Source organism: Enhydra lutris, unplaced genomic scaffold (genome assembly GCF_002288905.1).
Source record: "Enhydra lutris kenyoni isolate GAN:26980312 unplaced genomic scaffold, ASM228890v2 scaffoldscaffold2, whole genome shotgun sequence".
NCBI lineage: Eukaryota > Metazoa > Chordata > Mammalia > Carnivora > Mustelidae > Enhydra > Enhydra lutris.
In genome coordinates, this window is record NW_019154086.1 from 54,499,951 (window position 1) to 54,517,854 (window position 17,904).

The 17,904-nt window shown below is 39.9% G+C and overlaps 1 protein-coding gene across 2 annotated transcripts in view; it reads left to right on the plus strand.

Annotated features, from left to right (window-relative positions):
• The window catches only part of LOC111151990 (spindle and centriole associated protein 1), a 61,586-nt gene extending 56,219 nt beyond the window's left edge, over positions 1-5,367 (plus strand). Inside the window, exons 16-18 of one of the 2 annotated variants that reach the window (XM_022510246.1) lie at positions 1,933-2,035; positions 3,007-3,094; positions 4,485-5,367. In XM_022510246.1, coding sequence (XP_022365954.1) covers positions 1,933-2,035; positions 3,007-3,094; positions 4,485-4,538 — 245 coding nt within the window. In that variant the 3' untranslated portion in view covers positions 4,539-5,367. The remainder of the gene's footprint in view (positions 1-1,932; positions 2,036-3,006; positions 3,095-4,484) is intronic. The other variant, XM_022510254.1, reaches the window with a different exon arrangement.
• The last annotated feature ends 12,537 nt before the right edge of the window (positions 5,368-17,904 follow it).

The following is a 17,904-nucleotide window of genomic DNA, read 5'->3' on the forward strand; positions in this document are numbered from 1 at the left end:
CAAAGGATAGAGCTGTATGAAGGCTATAGAGAGACTAATTTTGGCCCCGTATAAAAGAAGGTTCTAATTGTGAGGGATAGAAAATAATTATATCCTAAGTAGTATGTTCTCTGAGGTGTTTTAGACGGATTCATCTGTCCTGAGGCTGGTTGAAGTAGGCTGTCTTTAAGGTATCTGCCAATAAGACTTAAATTTTTTTTAATTCCAATATAGTTAACATACAGTGTTATATTAGTTTCAGGTGTATGATACAGTGATCCAACAATTCTCTACATTACTCAGTGATTACTTAGTGTGCTCTTAATCGCCTTCACCTGTTTCACCCATCCTCCCACCCACCTACCCTATAAGACTTTTTCTCTCAATTACAAATCATTTCTTTTTTGAAACTCCAGACCTAGAAAGCAGACTCTTGAAAATTACATGAAAATGACAGATAATGCATTCCCCCAGGGTCTTTTCTCTTTGCTTATTCTAGCTTCTTCATAGTCATGAAGTGTAGAGGCAACTTCTGATTAAAGCACTCGATACGTTTGACCATCTACTACCTGCCACCCTGCTCTGGGCCTTTGGAAAACTGCTTCAAGCAGGACAAATCCCTGTCCAGCATTAGGAGATAATGTCTTTAGCGCTAAGTGCAATGAAGAAGAATAAGCCAAATTACTCTTAAGAATAATTTTGTAATACATTAGACATCTTCTGTTTCAGTTGTTCTTTAAGTTTAAAAGTACTTTGTTTCTATTATCTTAATTAGTTCTCAACACACCCTGAGAGTATACAGAGCTGGTCTTACAGCTTTTTGATACATAAGTAAACTGAGGGAAAAGAAGTGATTTGTCTGAAGTTCTAAAACAAATTGGTAAATTTGCAAACTGCATTCTTTTTTTTTAAAGATTTTATTTACTTATTTATTTGACAGAGAGATTACAAGTAGGCAGAGAGGCAAGCAGAGAGAGAGGGGGAAGCGGGCTCCCAGCTGAGCAGAGAGCCTGATTCGGGGCTTGATCCCAGGATCCTGAGATCATGACCTGAGTCAGAGACAGAGGCTTAACCCACTGAGCCGCCCAGGCGCCCCTAAATGGAGTTCTTTTCATTCCAGTGGTTGTATCTCCAAAATACTCTTTTTTGATGATTTCTCCAAGATATTCCTTTTTAAAAGTAAAATTTTTGCTTTCATGGGTACCTTTATGCACTGTGATGATAAAGATATAAATAGTCATATGCCATGCAAAACCTCTTTTGTTTTCTAGGGTAATGGAGGAATATGTCGTACAATTAAATATGATTTCATTACCCAATAAAGCTCTTAAGTACTGATTCCCAGGAGCCTCTGTGAAACTGCCCAGGATAGACATTAAGTCTTTCATTAGTAGATAGTAAATATTTGTTAAGTGATAATCTACTTGTGAAATATTGAAAATGAATACAATTATACTTGCCATTGGCTATATGAGCTCTTCAGCCAACTTTCCCCTCCTAAGCTAATGCCTTCAGGAATCTAATAATGTAATAGATTTAGAGGATTTAAAGTTTTATTGAATGACTTCAGAAATTTTCCTTTTTCTTTTTAATTTTTTTGAAAATTTTAGATAAGTTCTTTGTGACAAAAATCTTAAGATTTTTAGGGCTAGCTCTTAATTTCTGTTTTTCACTTCCAGATCTGACATGATACCACTTGTCTGAAGATTCTGGCTTTCTATGAACTGGCATGCTACTGAATTGACACTAGTAACTAAAGTTTCTTGTCTCACAGTTCATTTTGAGAAACAAACAAACAAAAAATCCTTCAAAGGTGTCTGTGGGCCATAATGAAAATATAGAAAGAACCTCCAAATTTGTAATGTGCAATTTGCAGTAAGATAGAAATCAAGTTAAATTTTCATTTTATTTTAATGAAAGATAATGAAACTAATATTTATTTTTATATTTTAGAAGGAGGAAAGAGGACCATTGAAGTATCTATTCCAGGAGCTGAAGCCCCAGAAAGCTCAAAATGCAGTACTGTCTCTCCTACCAGTGGGATAAATACCAGAAGGTAGGGTTACAATGTGAACAGTTACTTTAAAAAATAAAAAAATGTGGTTTTTCATTCTATCTGTGAAAAAAGAAAGTGCATGGTATCTAACTTAGGTTCAGACAGACTCACTCGTGTAGAGAAAATAAAGCAATTGGAGAGAAGAATTTCTGGGGAAAAAGAAGAGGAGTGAGGAATAGGCCTTAAGTAGAACAGTGTGGGTTGGCTGTTAAGAACAAAAATAGGATAATAGCACATATATGGAGCACTTTATAGGTTATAAAATTAGGAGATAACCTCTGACAGGGTGGGTAAAGTGACCAGTAGTATTTTTCTCCTTTATAATAAACTGAAGCTCATTGAGCTACTTGAGTGTTTTGCTTAGATGGGTCACATGGTTGGTAAAAGGTGGCACTGAGGGTGGACCTGGCTCTTCTGTCTCTACTCTCTGTGCTTACCGAGACACTGCGGTGCTGTTCCAGGGCTCCTTACTCTTCCAGGCTTACCCCTGCCCTTGCACATGCATCTTTCCCCTTTAATGTTCAAAATGTTACAGCATGATACTTGATGGTGGAAATTGTCATTATATACTCGTCAAAACTCATAGAATGTATAACAAAAGGGTGAGCCCTGATGCAAGCTATGGATTTAATGAATACTGTATCAATATTATCTCATCAGTTGTGATAAATGTAGTAACCTGATGCAAAGTGTTAATAATAGGGGAAACTGTGGGGGAGATGAGAGCTATATTGGAGCTCTCTGTACTTTACATTTGGTCCTTTTGTAAACCTAAAACTGCCCTAAAAATGGAAGTCTATTTAATTAAAAGCAAACAAACAACTTAGGGTGGTTAAAATATGTTACAAATAATTACCTCATTTAGACTTAACTCAGCCATTGCCAGTACTGAGATTTGTCAGTCTTATATAATTTTTGAAAGTTAATGATGATAGATCACACTCTCACTCTCTTTTATTTCTCATAAATAGATCTTCAGGGGCTACTAGTAATTCTTGTTCTCCATTAAACGCCACCTCAGGAAGTGGGCGATTCACACCTGTTAATCCAAGAACAAAGGTATGTGATAAAATGTAATTGTGAAATTTGTGTAGGGGTCAGGGAAGGTGGTTGATTTAGTGATTTCCATTTTTTTTTTTTAAGATTTTATTTATTTATTTGACAGAGAGAGACCAAGCAGGCAGAGAGGCAGGCAGAGAGAGAGAGAGGAGGAAGCAGGCTCCCTGCCAAGCAGAGAGCCCGATGCGGGACTTGATCCCAGGACCCTGAGATCATGACCTGAGCCGAAGGCAGAGGCTTAACCCACTGAGCCACCCACTCGCCCCTAGTGATTTCCATTCTTAATTGGTCTTGTTATCCTACAGGTGACATAAAATTCTCAGAAGAAAGAATTCCTAATTCACCTTTACTAGAAAAAAACCATTAAGCCATATAGTTTCTTTTGTGTTCTAGGGTAGCTAAGGAATAAGGTAAAATTCAATAGGATTTCAACATACACTGGAAATCACTGGTTTCAGGCAAAGCATTCCAGTAATGCGACAGGACATACAGGCGTGCCTTGAAGTCCCTTGGTGCTTGCTTTGGCTGTGTGGGATTGGGATATTCTGGGCCCTGGGGCCACTTTTCTTGTCACTTTACCCTAGTGTGCTGTATTTGAGTGTGCCACTGGTTAGAGAAGTTGCGGTTAATCAGTGTCATGCATATTCTTCATGTGTTCTGATTTGCTGTAGATAGTGAGTGCTTCAGTAAATATTGAGTATTTATAGCCCAGATTGTTATTCTCAAATATCCCAATTGTCTAGCACTACAAGATTTGTTCTTTGCTGTTTCTTATATCCTAAAAAACTTTTTTTAAATAAAGATTTACTTATTTATTTAAAAGAGAGAGAGCACACGTGTGTGCACACACATAAGAGAGGTAGAGGCAGAGGGAGAGGAGAGAGAACCTCAGGCAGATTCTCTGCTGAGTGTGGAGCCCAGCATTGGGCTCCATCCCACAACCCTGAGATCATGACCTGAGCTGAAATCAAGACTCAGACACTTAACCAACTGAGCCACCCAGGCGCCCCTAAAAAAGTTTTAAAGTAGAATGTTTTATATAATTTGCCCTTAGTCTCTGGAATTTAGTAACAAATTAAATTTACTAAGATCAAATAACTTTGCTATTTTAAAAGTTTGTACCTATAGTTTGTATAAAATACTGGATTCATCTTTTATTTAAAATTTAGGTTTCCTCAATCAGTCAGGGGATCTGTTGACCAGGGGAATCAGTTATTTGGGAGTGGCTCTGTTAGGAAATAAAAATTGCCAGTAGCAGTTTAATTTTCAGTATCCTGTGATGACATAGGATAACTTTGATTCTATGTACTTGGTCTAAATAATTATAAACCTTGACTGGGCTCATGTTTCTGATTACTTTCTAAATCCACCTTGCATCTTTGTTCAACAGACGGAAAAACAGAATGAAGAAGGCTGGTTTGCTCTTTCTACCCACGTGTCATAAGTGAAGTTCGTTGTATAGAATTTGTTTTCAGCAGTATATTCTTGAGCTCCCACTCCCCTTTCTTTCCCTGCTTCTGCTTTCAGGTTTTCTTGTCCTTTTAGGTAAAACCTACAAAGATCTTGTAACTTAGTACTTATGGAACAAAGAATAAAGCAATTATTTAAATCTTGGATCTTTTCAAATAGATTTCCAACAACTAACCAATGTACAACCTTCTGTGAATTAAATTTTGATTTTAGGGAAATTAGTTTTATATTCTCATAATTTCATAAGTATTGTAAGGTTTTGCTGAGTAATACATTTTTACCTTTTTCATCTTTATTCAGGTTTTCTTTTTTTGTCTAGTATATCTTAAGTGATGTATTTCTTTTATTTTTTTCTAAAGAACTAAGTTGCTTTGTATATAACTTATAATAAAATGGCTCTGGGTGATTAAAGTCTGGCTTTCAGAAAAATTAAGCCCTCCCTTTGATTTCTTTTTGGGTAGGAAGTTACTGTTGTCCATGGATTTTTCCATCAAGTGGAATGTACAGCTTTAAAAAATAGGTGCGGGGGTGTCTATTCACATTTGTTTATGCAGCTAAGAGTGGATGTATAGATTATAAAATTCTTAGATAGGCTTTGAATGGGAAAATGTCATCAATAATTGTAATGTATGTCAAATAAATAATGATCATAGAGCTTGTGTCTAAATGCAGTGACATTGATTTATTGGTATATTTAGTGTTTGAAACAGAAATGAGTACAAAAGTTTGCTATCAACTTTCCCAGCCCTGAATCTACAACACATTCAAGATTGTTTTCTCCAAAGCACCTGTTTGGCTCTCAGACACTGGCTTTTATTTTAAACTTCCTTTTAAAATTATCTCTGTTCTTTCCCTGTGGGATGGGAATTCTCAACCTGGTGTAGTGGGAGTAGGTCAGGGGAAACACATTGAAACTACTTGGGGAACTTTCTCAGACAACACTGTCCCTCCTGAGTTATTCGTATTCTTTGAAGTGTCAAACGCAACTTTCATTTGGGCCTCTTCATTGTGGTGGCAAAAATATAATTCTTCCCTGGTATCATTGATGTTATTTACGTGAAGTCATCTGTATTCATTTGCATTATTGCAGGTTCTTCCATCTGTAATGTACTTTTTAAAAACTTGGTGTTTAATAAATACTATCCCTGCCTGGAATATAAAGCCATTTTAATACCATTCCTAATATTGAAATGTCAAGTTTTCTTCTTGGTCTGTGAATGCATTGTTTTTTGTTTTTTTGTGTTTTTTTTTTTTAATTTTTGAAGTTTTTATTTAAATTCCAGTTAGTTAACATGCAATGTAGTATTAGTTTCAGATGTACAATATAGTGATTCAACACTTCCATACATTACCTGGTGCTCATCACAAGTGCCCTCCCCAATCCCCATCACCCATTTCACCCATTCCCCCTACCCACCTCCCTGCTGGTAACCATCAAGTTTGTTCACTATAGTTAATGGTCTGTTTCTTGGTGTGCCTCTCTGTCTCTTTTTCTTTTTCCCCTTCGCTCATTTGTTTCTTAAATTACACATATAAACGAGATCATAAGGTATTTGTCTTTCTCTGACCAACTGACTTCTCTTAGTGTTCTCTAGTTCTATCCACATTGTTGCAAATGGCAAGATTTCATGTGAATGTATTCTTTTTTTTTTTTTTTTTCATGTGAATGTATTCTTTGGACTTAATTTCTCTTAATGTTCCTCAACTGGTTGGCTGTTTACTTTTTCCCCTTTTATTCCTTTAAACTTCAAAAGCCATGGATCTCAACTTTGGGAGCACGGAAAAAAGACCAAACCAGCTACCTGGGAAGTGAGCCGTTGGCATGACATTTATCTGCCTGTCTGTCTATCTGTCCACCTGAGGGCGCGTGTGTAAGAGCACAAGCAGGGGAAGCAGCATGCAGGGGGAGAAGCAGGCTTCCCAGTGAGCAGGGAGCTGGACGCAGGACTCAGTCCCAGGACCCTGGGATCATTACCTGAGCTGAATGAAGCCAGACGCTTACCCAGCTGAGTCACTTAGATATCCCTTGACATGACATTTTCTAAAAAGCTGCTTAAGATGATTTAATGTGTAGCCAAAGTTGAGAACTAGTGCTCATTGGCAATCTGTGGAACTGATATTTAAGTATCCATCCTGCTAATAATTGTTTTAATTGATAAACTTCAAAAGTAGGTTAAAAAAAAATTCCCAAGAATAATAGATAACAGGGAAAAGAGCTTGCTCTCTTAGGCTTTCTAAAGCAGTGCTTCTCGGCTTTGGTTGCCTTTAGGGTCATATAGGGACCTTCTAAAATTCCCAATGGCCAAGTCTCACTCCAGACTAGTTAACTTAGACCTGGGAGTAGGACAGAAACATTTTAAGAAACCTCCTCGGATGATTCCAGTGTATAGCCAAGCTTGGGAAACATTATGAAGATACTTATTACCCCCAAATCATAAATTGGTGCATATTTGGTTTTAAGTAACACTACTTTGTTTCCTCTATCAGCTTTCAGAGCTGGCTGCACCAGTGGATTTCCAAGTATAGCCCTGCCCAGCAGTGTCAGGATCACCAGGGTACTTGTTAGAAGTGAAAATTCATGGGCCCTGCCCTAGACCCATTGATCAGAAAATGTCTGTTTTAATAGGCGCCTCATGTGATTCCGATGCATGCTTCAGTTTGGGAACCATTGATCTTAGTTTCTCAGAGGGGTGAACTCTGCTATATTTGATGATGTACTACATTTGTATTTACTTTTCTAGTCCAAACTCAGATCACTTCTATTTCTTGTGTTAGGACTCAAGTTTTTGGCTAACATAGGACTTCTCCAAAATGCCCCAGGGATGCCTGGGTGGCTCCATCCATTCTGCCTTTGGCTCAGGTCATGATCCCATGGTCCTGAGATGAAGGCCCAGGCTCCCGGCTCAGCAGGAGCCTGCTTCTCCCTGTCCCTTTGCCCCACCCTGCTTGTACACACACTCTCTCTCAAATAAATAAAATCTTAAAAAAAAAAAAAAAGCCCCAGAAAGCTGCTATATCACTTGCTAAACTTTAATAAGATTTGCAGTTTTCCATATTACAGCTTGGGAGAGAAACAAGATCATCAAATCCTCAGTTAATGATACAGTCATTCCTATGCTGAATAGTGAGATCATTTTAAGTTAGCAGAATTTAATAATAATTTACTGTTTCGTAAGTGCCAGGCGCTGTTTTAGCCACTTTTCATGATTTTAAGATACCTTTATGAGGTAGATACTATTACCTTCTTTTGCAGATAAAGAAACTGAAGTACCAGGAGGGGTAAGTACCCTCTCAAAGTCACACAACTTAGCCGTGGGGGCCCTGGGATGGGACATAAGAAGTCTCTGCACAAAGCCTACACTATGCTGCCATCTTACAGTGACTATGGTATGCAAGTACAAAATCATAACAACAGTAATAATTATAGCTATCTTTATTGAGCCATAACTGTGGTTATCTCATCAAAATCTCCAGTAAAACTGAGGTAGACACCTTTAAATGCCACCCACCTCCCCTTTACAGATGAGGAAATTGAGCCCTGGAGATGAAGTAAGTAAGTTGTCTAATGCCAGGGTGTATGAGGTAAAGCCAGGACTTGAAGCTCTTTTTTTTTTTTCTTTTTAGATAGTGAACACATAATCAGGGGAGAGGGTCCCAAGGGAGAGGGAGAGAGAGAATCTTAATCAGGCTCCATGCTCAGCACAGAGCCCAATGCAGGGCTCAATCCCACGTCCCTGAGATCATGACTTGAGCCAAAATCAAGAGTCAGATGCTTAACTGAGTCACCCAGGCACCCCCCCTTTTTTTTTTTTTAAAAAGATTTTCTTTATTTAACAGAGAGAGATCACAAGTAGGCAGAGAGGCAGGCAGAGACAGAGGGGGAAGCAGGCTCCCTGCTGAGCAGAGAGCCCACTGCAGGGCTCGTTTCTAGGACCCTGAGATCATGACCCGAGCTGGAGGCAGAGGCTTAATCCATTGAGCCACCCAGGTGCCCTGGCACCCCTCTTTTTAAAATATAATTATTGGACTCCTCCTAACTTACAATAGTTGATCCAGCACAGCGGCTAAGTTTGCAAGTATTGCTATCACAAAGCTTGGATGCAAATGCCAACTCTGCCACTTGGGCTGTGTCCCTGAGTACATTATCTCATTTTCCCATTTGAGAGTCAGACATGATATATCTTATAGGGTTGTGAGGAGTAAGAGAGGTGAGTATATGTAAATATGTTAAGGACAGGGACCTGACTCATAATAAGCATTCCGTAATGATAATTGCCAGTTTTTTGGTGCACAAATAAATACACTATTTCCTTGTGTTTCCAGATTTTTAAAGATACTATGTAGTGAATTCTTTGTGGTTTTCTCAAATTAACATTGGACTCAGTGCTTTAAATTTAGACATATTTCACCTGAAGATGTTTGGAGGTTGAAAGAAAACATGTTGAGAATATTATTTGAAAATATAACTAACATGCTGTTTAAAAATAAGTTTATCCTGTGTTTTCTGACTTTTCAGACACCCTGGATATACCATTTGATAATTAACAGTAAAGATAATCTTTTAAATCAGGAGACTTTAAAAGTCAAGAATACTTGACTAAAGAGAACATTTCAGTACTACCAACAAATGCATGGAATAAAGTTTTTGGAAAATTGTGTAACATGGAAACCAATAAATACAAAATAGAACACAGCCTTTAAAAAAACAACTTTATTGAGAAATAATGTATATATAATTAACTATCTAAACTTAAAAAGAATAATTAATTGACTTTTGGCAGCTGAATCTACCACTACAAGACACATTTCGGTCATCTCCAAAAGATTCCTCCCGTCCCTTCAGTGCAACCCTCCCTTTACTCTAGCCCTGGGCAAAAACTGATGTGCTTTTTGTCATCACAGATTTATCTAAAAAGAATCATACAATTGTACTATTTTGTGTCTGGCTCTTTCACTTACTATAACTGAGATTCATTCATGTTGTGTGTGTCAGTTTCCTCCTTTTTTACTTCTGAGTAGTATCCTATTGTATGGGTATTTATCCATTTCCCTGTCAATGACCATTGGGTTTCTTTCCAGTTTCTGGCTATCAAGCATAGCTGCTGTCAAGGTTCACGGACAAGGCTTTGTATGGACAGAAGTTTTTGTTTTTCTTGGATAAATACCTCGGACAAGGAATGGCCTGGTATAAATTTAGCTTTTAAAGAAACTGCCAAATGGTTTTCCAAAATCGTTGTTCCATTAGATTCCAACCAGCAGTCTCTGAGAGTTCCAGTTGCTGCATATCTTCCACATTGGGTTCTGGCAGTTTTAAAAATTGTACCCATTGCGGCAGGTGTGGTGTATGTGCGTTGTGGTGTGCATTTCGCAAAGGGCTACTGTGTTTGCTGGCCACTCAGACCTCTGATAAGGTGAAGTAGTTAAAGCCCTTTGCCCATTTGAAAAATTAGGTTCTAAGGTTTTTTGGTTTTTTTTTCCTTATTCAGTTGTAAGAATCCACTATGCATTCTGGATACAAAGTGCTTTGTCACTTATTGCAACACTGTACCCAGTGTATCTTAAGTTTTTATTTAAAGTCCAGTTAACATACAGGATAGTTATCAGTTTCAGGTGTACCAGGTAGCCATTTTAAAACAATGTTTGGTAACGAGTGACTCTGCACCACAGAGCCGCTCAGGAGCAATTTCTGCGGAACCCAGAAATTCTGGGTAGGCCTCTACTTTGCGAACCCCGCATCATGAGACCAAGGGTCCCACAACATAAAATCATTTCCGTGTAGAAGCCAACGGAGATAACAGAGGCAAATAAACAGCTCAATAAAAAAGCCCCAGGATGTATCTTTGCGGTGGTAGTGTGCAATCAGGGCCCCTAGGGGCCATTTTTTCATTGCCGGGCAGGTATCTAAGTATTCAAAAGTCATTTCGCTTATTGATATAACATTCTTGGGATAATTATAATAGTATAAACTGGATATAAAAATAAATGGGGGGCGTCTGGGTGGCTCACTGGGTTAAAGCCTCTGCGCTCGGCTCAGGTCATGATCCCAGAGTCCCGGAATCAAGCCCCACATCGGGTTCTCTGCTCGGTGGGGGGCCTGCTTCCTCCTCTCTTCTCTCTGCCTGCCTCTCTGCCTACTTGTGATCTCTGTCTGTGAAATAAATAAAATCTTAAAAAAAAAAAAACTAAAATGGGATAATAACCTGATAGAATGTTGCGCTTTTCTGTTCGTCTTGAACCCGAGTCACGTGCCTGGAAACAGCCGGAACCAAAGCCCAAGGCTATTCAGAATCTCGGGACCTCCGCGGGGGATTCCCCTCTCCCTGCGCAGCTGCCTTTGGGCGGCGCATGCGCCTCACCGCCCATCCGGTTCCGCCCACCGGGAGGCGGGGCGGCGTTGCCTGGTGACCGCCGTAAACGGAGACCTGGGGCTGGCGCCGGGACTAGGAACGCGCGGCCGCGCTCGGTGCTTCGGGTAAGTTTGGAGGCCGGCAGCAGGGCAGTTCCCACAACTTCCCCCTCAGATCTGTTGGCGAGTCAAGGAGCAGTGAACCCCACTTGGACTTCTCTCAGGCTGAACCAGCGTTCTCCAGGCTCGCTGAGACATAGTCCTTCATCTTTGGTACGAGTCGGTTTAACAAGCGCTGAAGTGACCGTCATTGGCGGGCATAGAGCTAGACGTCGTGGTTACAAAGTGGACACGGTTCCTGCCTGCCAGGAGCTCCTAATCCGACTGGAGCGGAAGACAGCAGACCCCAGGAGTGCCAGTTAGACGGGTCTAAGCCAGAAGCAGGGAGTGACGCTTGACAAGTTGACCCCTCTGCTCTTCAGTTTCCTAATATCTAAAAAGAAAGATGATAATGCTTACTTCATGGGGTTCTTGTTACTAATTAGGATATTGCAGGTAAAGTCGGTGCCGAGTAAATACTTGTTGCATACAAGCAGATATAGCATACACGTAGTCGTGTGTCCAGCCCACGGTGAGTTGTCCCACGTGGCTGCCAGGACTTTGGAGGAGGAGAAGGGACTAAGGAGGGGCAAGGAAGGGGGAAAGGGGAGATGAGGGACCTCTGTGCCATGCCAAGGAACCAGAGTTCTTATTCTGTGGCTTGAGGAGCTGTTATAGGTTTCAAACAGGAAAAGTAGCACCCTAAAAGCTGTGTTTTGGAACTACAAGAGGCAGGGTAGAAATGGACTAGAGAAGGGAGAGACAAGGTGTGAGGCTGTGGTAATGGTTCAGGTGAGATGACATAACCAGATGAGGGTGGTAACACTGGGAGTAGAAGGGAGAGGATGAATTCAAAAGGCTCAATGACTGTTCACTTGGCAACGGGACATAGAAACCAATTGCATGGGTGCGCGAGAGGGAAGGTTCAGAGTAACTGCTCTGCGTTCTCATCTGGAAATTGCATGTAACTCATTGAGTTGTTTGGAGAAACATGTGAAACAGTATGTGCAGAATCCTTAGAACTGTGTTTGACACATGGTAAACATTCAAAATACATGGAGTATTATTATTCTTCGCGCGGTGGTGTTTCACTTTGTTAAGTAGAAACTGAGCATCTTTCTATGTGACAATCTCTGAGTCTTAACATGGTCAGCTCTGGCACACTGCGGAGATGGAGTGTCTGAGTTTGTGAGACTGAGGACCCTGGAATCTGGGGAATGAATCTAACTAATGTTGTGTTCAGGACCATTCTGGTTTCCAGCCAGCCTCCTTCTAGCAACACATGCCTTTGCACCACTATGTACTATGATTTTTTTTTTTTTTCCTTTATACATCCTCAGGGTTGACTCAAAACTTGATAGTCTACTCAGTGAGTTGGTAACGGAATTAGCCATAGGGTGGATCAGTGGAGCTCAATCTAATAAAAGGACATTTAAGAGAGCTCACAAATAGCTTCCCAAGCCTAGCTTGTTCAGTTGTATGAGATGGGACATGGTTGAGAACACACAGTGTGCTGTAGTCGTTCTGGCTGGTTACAAACTGATTATGATGAGTCAGCATATGATGAGCTACCACCCCGCCCCCAGAAGATAATGTAGTATTAGGCTGCCTTAAAGCAATACACTGTTCCCAACAAGTAGAGTAACAGTTCATCTCTTTTGGAGAATTTCTGGATCCCTCAAAAAAGATACAAAATTGGGAGAGATATTCAATACATTGGGAAGGAACTTCTTGAGCTATCAGGATGCTGAAAAGAGTTGAAACCAGGTTGGTGAGGGGTAATCGAAAGAATTGGGATGCTATAGCTGGAAAAGAGAGGATCTAGGGAGAAAAGTAAAGTAGCTACAGTTACTTGAATGGTTATAGTACACAGGAAAACTTGTATATGTCCCCAGAAGAACAAAGGCCAAATGGATCTAAGTTGCAGGGAAGCAGATTTCAGCTTAGTATAAAATAACTAAGAACTAGAGCTGAGCATTAGCAGAATGTGCTTACTCACTAACCTGAAAAGTTTGAATCGAAGCCGACTGATCATCCCCTGAAGTGTTCCTTCATTTGTTCATTTACTCAAGAATGAATAAATTTATCCCTTCAACCATTTTGTATACTGACTTTCTATGTGTCAGGCACTGCTCTTAAAGCTCTACTGTATTAAATCAGTGAGATCTCAGAACAGCTTTATGAAGTAGGTACTTTACCTTATGAAGTAGGTACTTTACAGATGAGAAAACCAAGGCACAGAGGGGCTAAACACCTGTTTAACACCTCACAGGATGTGTAAGAAGGAGAGCCGGGCTGTAAGCACAGACAGGCTGGCTCTAGCCAGTTCTCAGCCTGACCAACACACTAGACTGCTTTTCTAACAGTGCTGAGCTTAATGTTGTAGATGTGTGACTCTCACTGGGTGGGAGGTTGGACTAGATAAGACCTCTTTCAACTGTCTGAAGATTCCATGGTCACATTTATTGAGCTCTGGCTGTGTTGGAGAGAATTTGTAGTAATTATGGTAAGAATAACAACTGTTTTTGAGTACCTCCTGTGTTCTTTATGTAAACCCCTGGTCCTTAAGCCCAGCTTCTTATCTTGGGTTGCACAAAAGAATTACCTAGGGAGTAAGAGCCTGAGAATGATATGCTATGAAAGTCGTCCAGGTAATGTGAAAGTGCCGCCGGTGTTGAGAACTCTCGGTATAAAAGATCTCATTTAATACTTATAATGACTCTGCCAGACAACCTTATTTATCACCTTCATTTTACATATAAATGGACTAAGAGTTAAGGGATGCTAACGACTTGGCCCTTGCCCAAGCTAACCCCTCTCCTCCGCCAAACTTGGATGTGAACCCAAGCCATTCTGGCTCCAGGGCCTCAGCAATTTACAGTACAACCTCCCAGTTCCTTGATTCTAAACAACCCCAACCTAACCAACCAACCAACCAAATGAATAAAAATCACCTTATTCCATCTCACCAGTTACACTGCCAATCTCTACATCAGGAGCCCCTCCTACCTTACCTGCTCAGGTACCTTTCACAGGTTCGTCAGCCCCCCTTTCTGAACCAGAAGAGCTGAGAAAAGATCTCAGTATTTTTTGTATAGCAGTGCTAGTTCAGAACACTGGGAAACTTCCTTGGGTTCCAGTATTTTCTTCCATACTGCACACAACCTGATAGTAACTGTGTTTGTGATATTAAAGTTTATTGCATGGTCATATTAGCCACTTGAGGAATATATTGCTTATAATATAGTGTGGGATAAAGAGTACACTTTTTTTTTTTAAATTTCTTTTCAGTGTAACAGTATTCATTGTTTTTGCACCACACCCAGTGCTCCATGCAATACGTGCCCTCCCCAATACCCACCACCTGGTTACACTTTTGTCTTGACACCAGTTTACCTTTGGTTGTGGCTTAAACCCTTTGTTTACAGACCGGCATTACCATAATGGTTACTGTATTTGTTACCATAATTGTTTACTGTAACTGTTTCTTATTCACTTCTGGAAACAGAACAACTCCTGGCCTACAGTCAACAAGAAAACAGGGACTTTGGTCCTACAACCACATGGAACTGAATTCTGCCAATAATCTAAATAAGCCTAGAAATAGATTTTTCCTCAGAGCCGGCAGAAATGAAAGTAGCTCTGCCAACACGTTGTTTTGACCTCGTGAAACTCAAGAGAACCCACGGAGTGTGCCTGGATTTCTGACCCAAAAAAGTGTGAGAGAAGAAATGGGTGTTATCTTAGGTTGTGAAATTTGTATGCTGGCAATAGAAAATAAAGCAATAACTGTTTATAGACTGAAGTGTTACTGAAATTTGCAGACGGACAGTTATCTCTCAGTTCTTAACTGATCAACAGCCACAGGATATCCATTTACTTTGGTTGGCAAACCCAGAGCCTGCTCTGCTCCGCTTATTTAGGGCCTGCGACACGGCAACCGAGAGAATAGTTTATTTTCTTTCCAATAGTTTACATGTTGATTTTTATCAAGGAAACCCTTAGCTATAGTTGCTCTCCAGGCAGGACTTTCAGACCATCCTTGTTCTGGTCAGCCCCGTATCTGGATCAGTGGTTTAGAAAAGCTTATTCTGAGACTATATTCCAAGAGAATTGTCAATTTCTTCTTCCTAGATTGTAAAGTATTTAAGGTCAAGGGCTCACTGTTGCTCTTTTTTGTGTCTTCAGCAATGCCTAGTGTAATACCATTTGATATAAGTGGGCTCAGTAGTTTTAAGAATTGAGTTGGTAAATGTACGTTATAAAGAACCTTTACAGGGAGGGAACATATGGCATTTAGGTATGTTTGTAGCTCCCTAAAGACCGTTACCCACAGGGTGGGATAATGTGCAACCACGCTGCAGTAACTGATATTAGCTTGCAATATTGATCTTTAAAAATTATTTCATTGTTACAATTATTTAATTATTTTCAAATCCATGACTTGTATAAATGTAGAAAGCAAGTCTGTATATCCAAATTGGAAGGAAAAGGAAATGTCCTGGATGATAGAATTTGATTTTAAAGGATCTTGCTACTTAAGATTTTTTTATCATTTGATTCCTACACACTTCCCAATCCCAGTGGGCATATATTTTATAATCAGGTGAGAGGAAGGAAGGAAGGAAGGAAGGGAGTGAGGAAGAAAGAAGAAAGGGAGAACATTAAGAGAAAACACACACACACACACACACACACACACATACACTTTTTAAATGGTAAAACGTCATTTTGGTAACCCAGAAAAATGGCCCCAAAGTGCTAAACAAAATTTAGTAACATAAGTGTCATTTTAGGACCTATGTTTCCTAATAATAGCTTTTAAGAAAAACATTTGGGCCCTGTACTATTGTCCCCCATACCAAGGCAGGGCATCATCATGATGTCACTGCAAGAAAGCAGATGGAATGACCCCCAAGATACAGATGAAAGGAGGTGGTGTTCACACTGCCCTCTCCACCAACCATGTAGTGTGTATCCCATCTGCTTTCAGCATACTAGCCTTTCTTCACAGACCAGGAAAGGAAAATAATGCACTAGTTCAATTGATTCTCATAGCAGTCTTGTAAGTTGTTTTTACTTCACTCCTGTTTACAACTGAATTCATGGAAAGCTTATGTGGCAAAACTGAGATTCAAACCTGAATCGAACCACAGATCTGGGTCAAATAGAACTGTTGTTCTATTCTGTTTGCCAATCCTGCAGTAGAAGGAGGTGGAGGATATGTGGTGTTTAGCATAGAGAAGCCAAGACTTTTTTTTTTTAATTGTGTGAGTAACTGGTGTGTATTTGTTGAGAATAATAGTTACTATATTATAACATCTCAAACTCTCCTTTTTTTTTAAAAATTATTTTTATTAACATATAATGTATTATTTGCCCCAGGGGTACAGGTCTGTGAACCATCAGTCTTACACAATTCAGCACTCACCATAGCACATACCTTCCCCAATGTCCATAACCCAACCACCCTCTCCCTCACCCCACCCCCAGCAACCCTTGGTTTGTTTCATGAGATTAAGAGTCTCTTATGGTTTGTCTCCATCCCGATCCCATCTTGTTTCATTTTTTCCTTCTCTTCTCCCCACAAACCCCTGCCATGCCTCTTAAATTCCTCATATCAGAGAGATCATATGATAATTATCTTTTTCTGATTGACTTATTTCGCTCAGCATAATACCCTCTAGTTCCATACATGTCATTGCAAATGGCAAGATTTCATTTCTTTTCATGGCTGCATAGTATTCCATTGTATATATATACCGCCTCTTCTTGATCCATTCATCTATTGATGGACATCTAGGTTCTTTCCATAGTTTGGCTATTGTAGACTTTGCTGCTATAAATATTCAGGTGTATAGGCCCCTTTGGATCACTACATTTTTATCTTTAGGGTAAATACCCAGTAGTGTGATTGGTGGAGAAGCCAAGACTTATAAGGAGGATATAGCAGGTGCTTTCACAAAGACAAAGAGCTGCAATAGAGGGAGGACAGGGAAAATCACTTTCCTCCTTAAAACCTTTCAGTGGCTTTCAGTTGCCATAGAAATAAGTTGTAAACTCCCTAGCAAAAGCTTAGAGATGGTTCTATCATCTGCTACTGGCCTCCTTTTCACTGCCTGTTTCACTTTCATACTCACAACAGACTGCTTTCAGCCCTTCACAGACACAGCACTCACTCTCAAGTTCCCTCTGCCTAATACATTCTGTCTGTTCTAGGCCTGCCCAACCTCTACTCATCACCCTTGTCTCCAATACTTCTTCCTGAACTTGAGGATATGGGTTAGTCATCTTGCCAGACATGCCCACAGGACCCTATTCTTTCCTTTTTGTAGCACTTATTATATTTTAATTGATCATTTAATATCTATTTTTCTGAACAAACTCCACAAAGTTAGGAATCACGTTTCTAGTTCAGTACCATAATATAGTGTCTACTATAAGACTTGATAACATAGCAGGTACGCTGAACAAATATTTAAAAACTGAAATTAATTAGTAACACCAGAGGAGTTAAATGATGGAGTGATGAGAAGAGGAAATGGAGGGGATGAACCAAAGTAAGCATGGGAGGGGATTAACTTTAATGATGGAATATTTGAGAAAAGATAGACTGGAATGGCATTTCACTGCAGACTTCTGGAAAATCAGAGGGCATCACAGTAAGTTGGCCTAGAAAAAGGGACTGTCTGACTATATTCTGCCATTCTGCAGAGGTCTGTGCTGGTGGCTATACCTCCTGCCCGTTAAGTCACTTGGATACTATGCAAATATACAATTATCAACACACATGGTGTTTGGTGCTTGTAGAATTTGTTAGGGGAAAGATATCTGTAAATGATTTTTTTTTCACAGCTGTTCCCTTTCTCATCTCAATTTTGTGCTTACAGAGGAA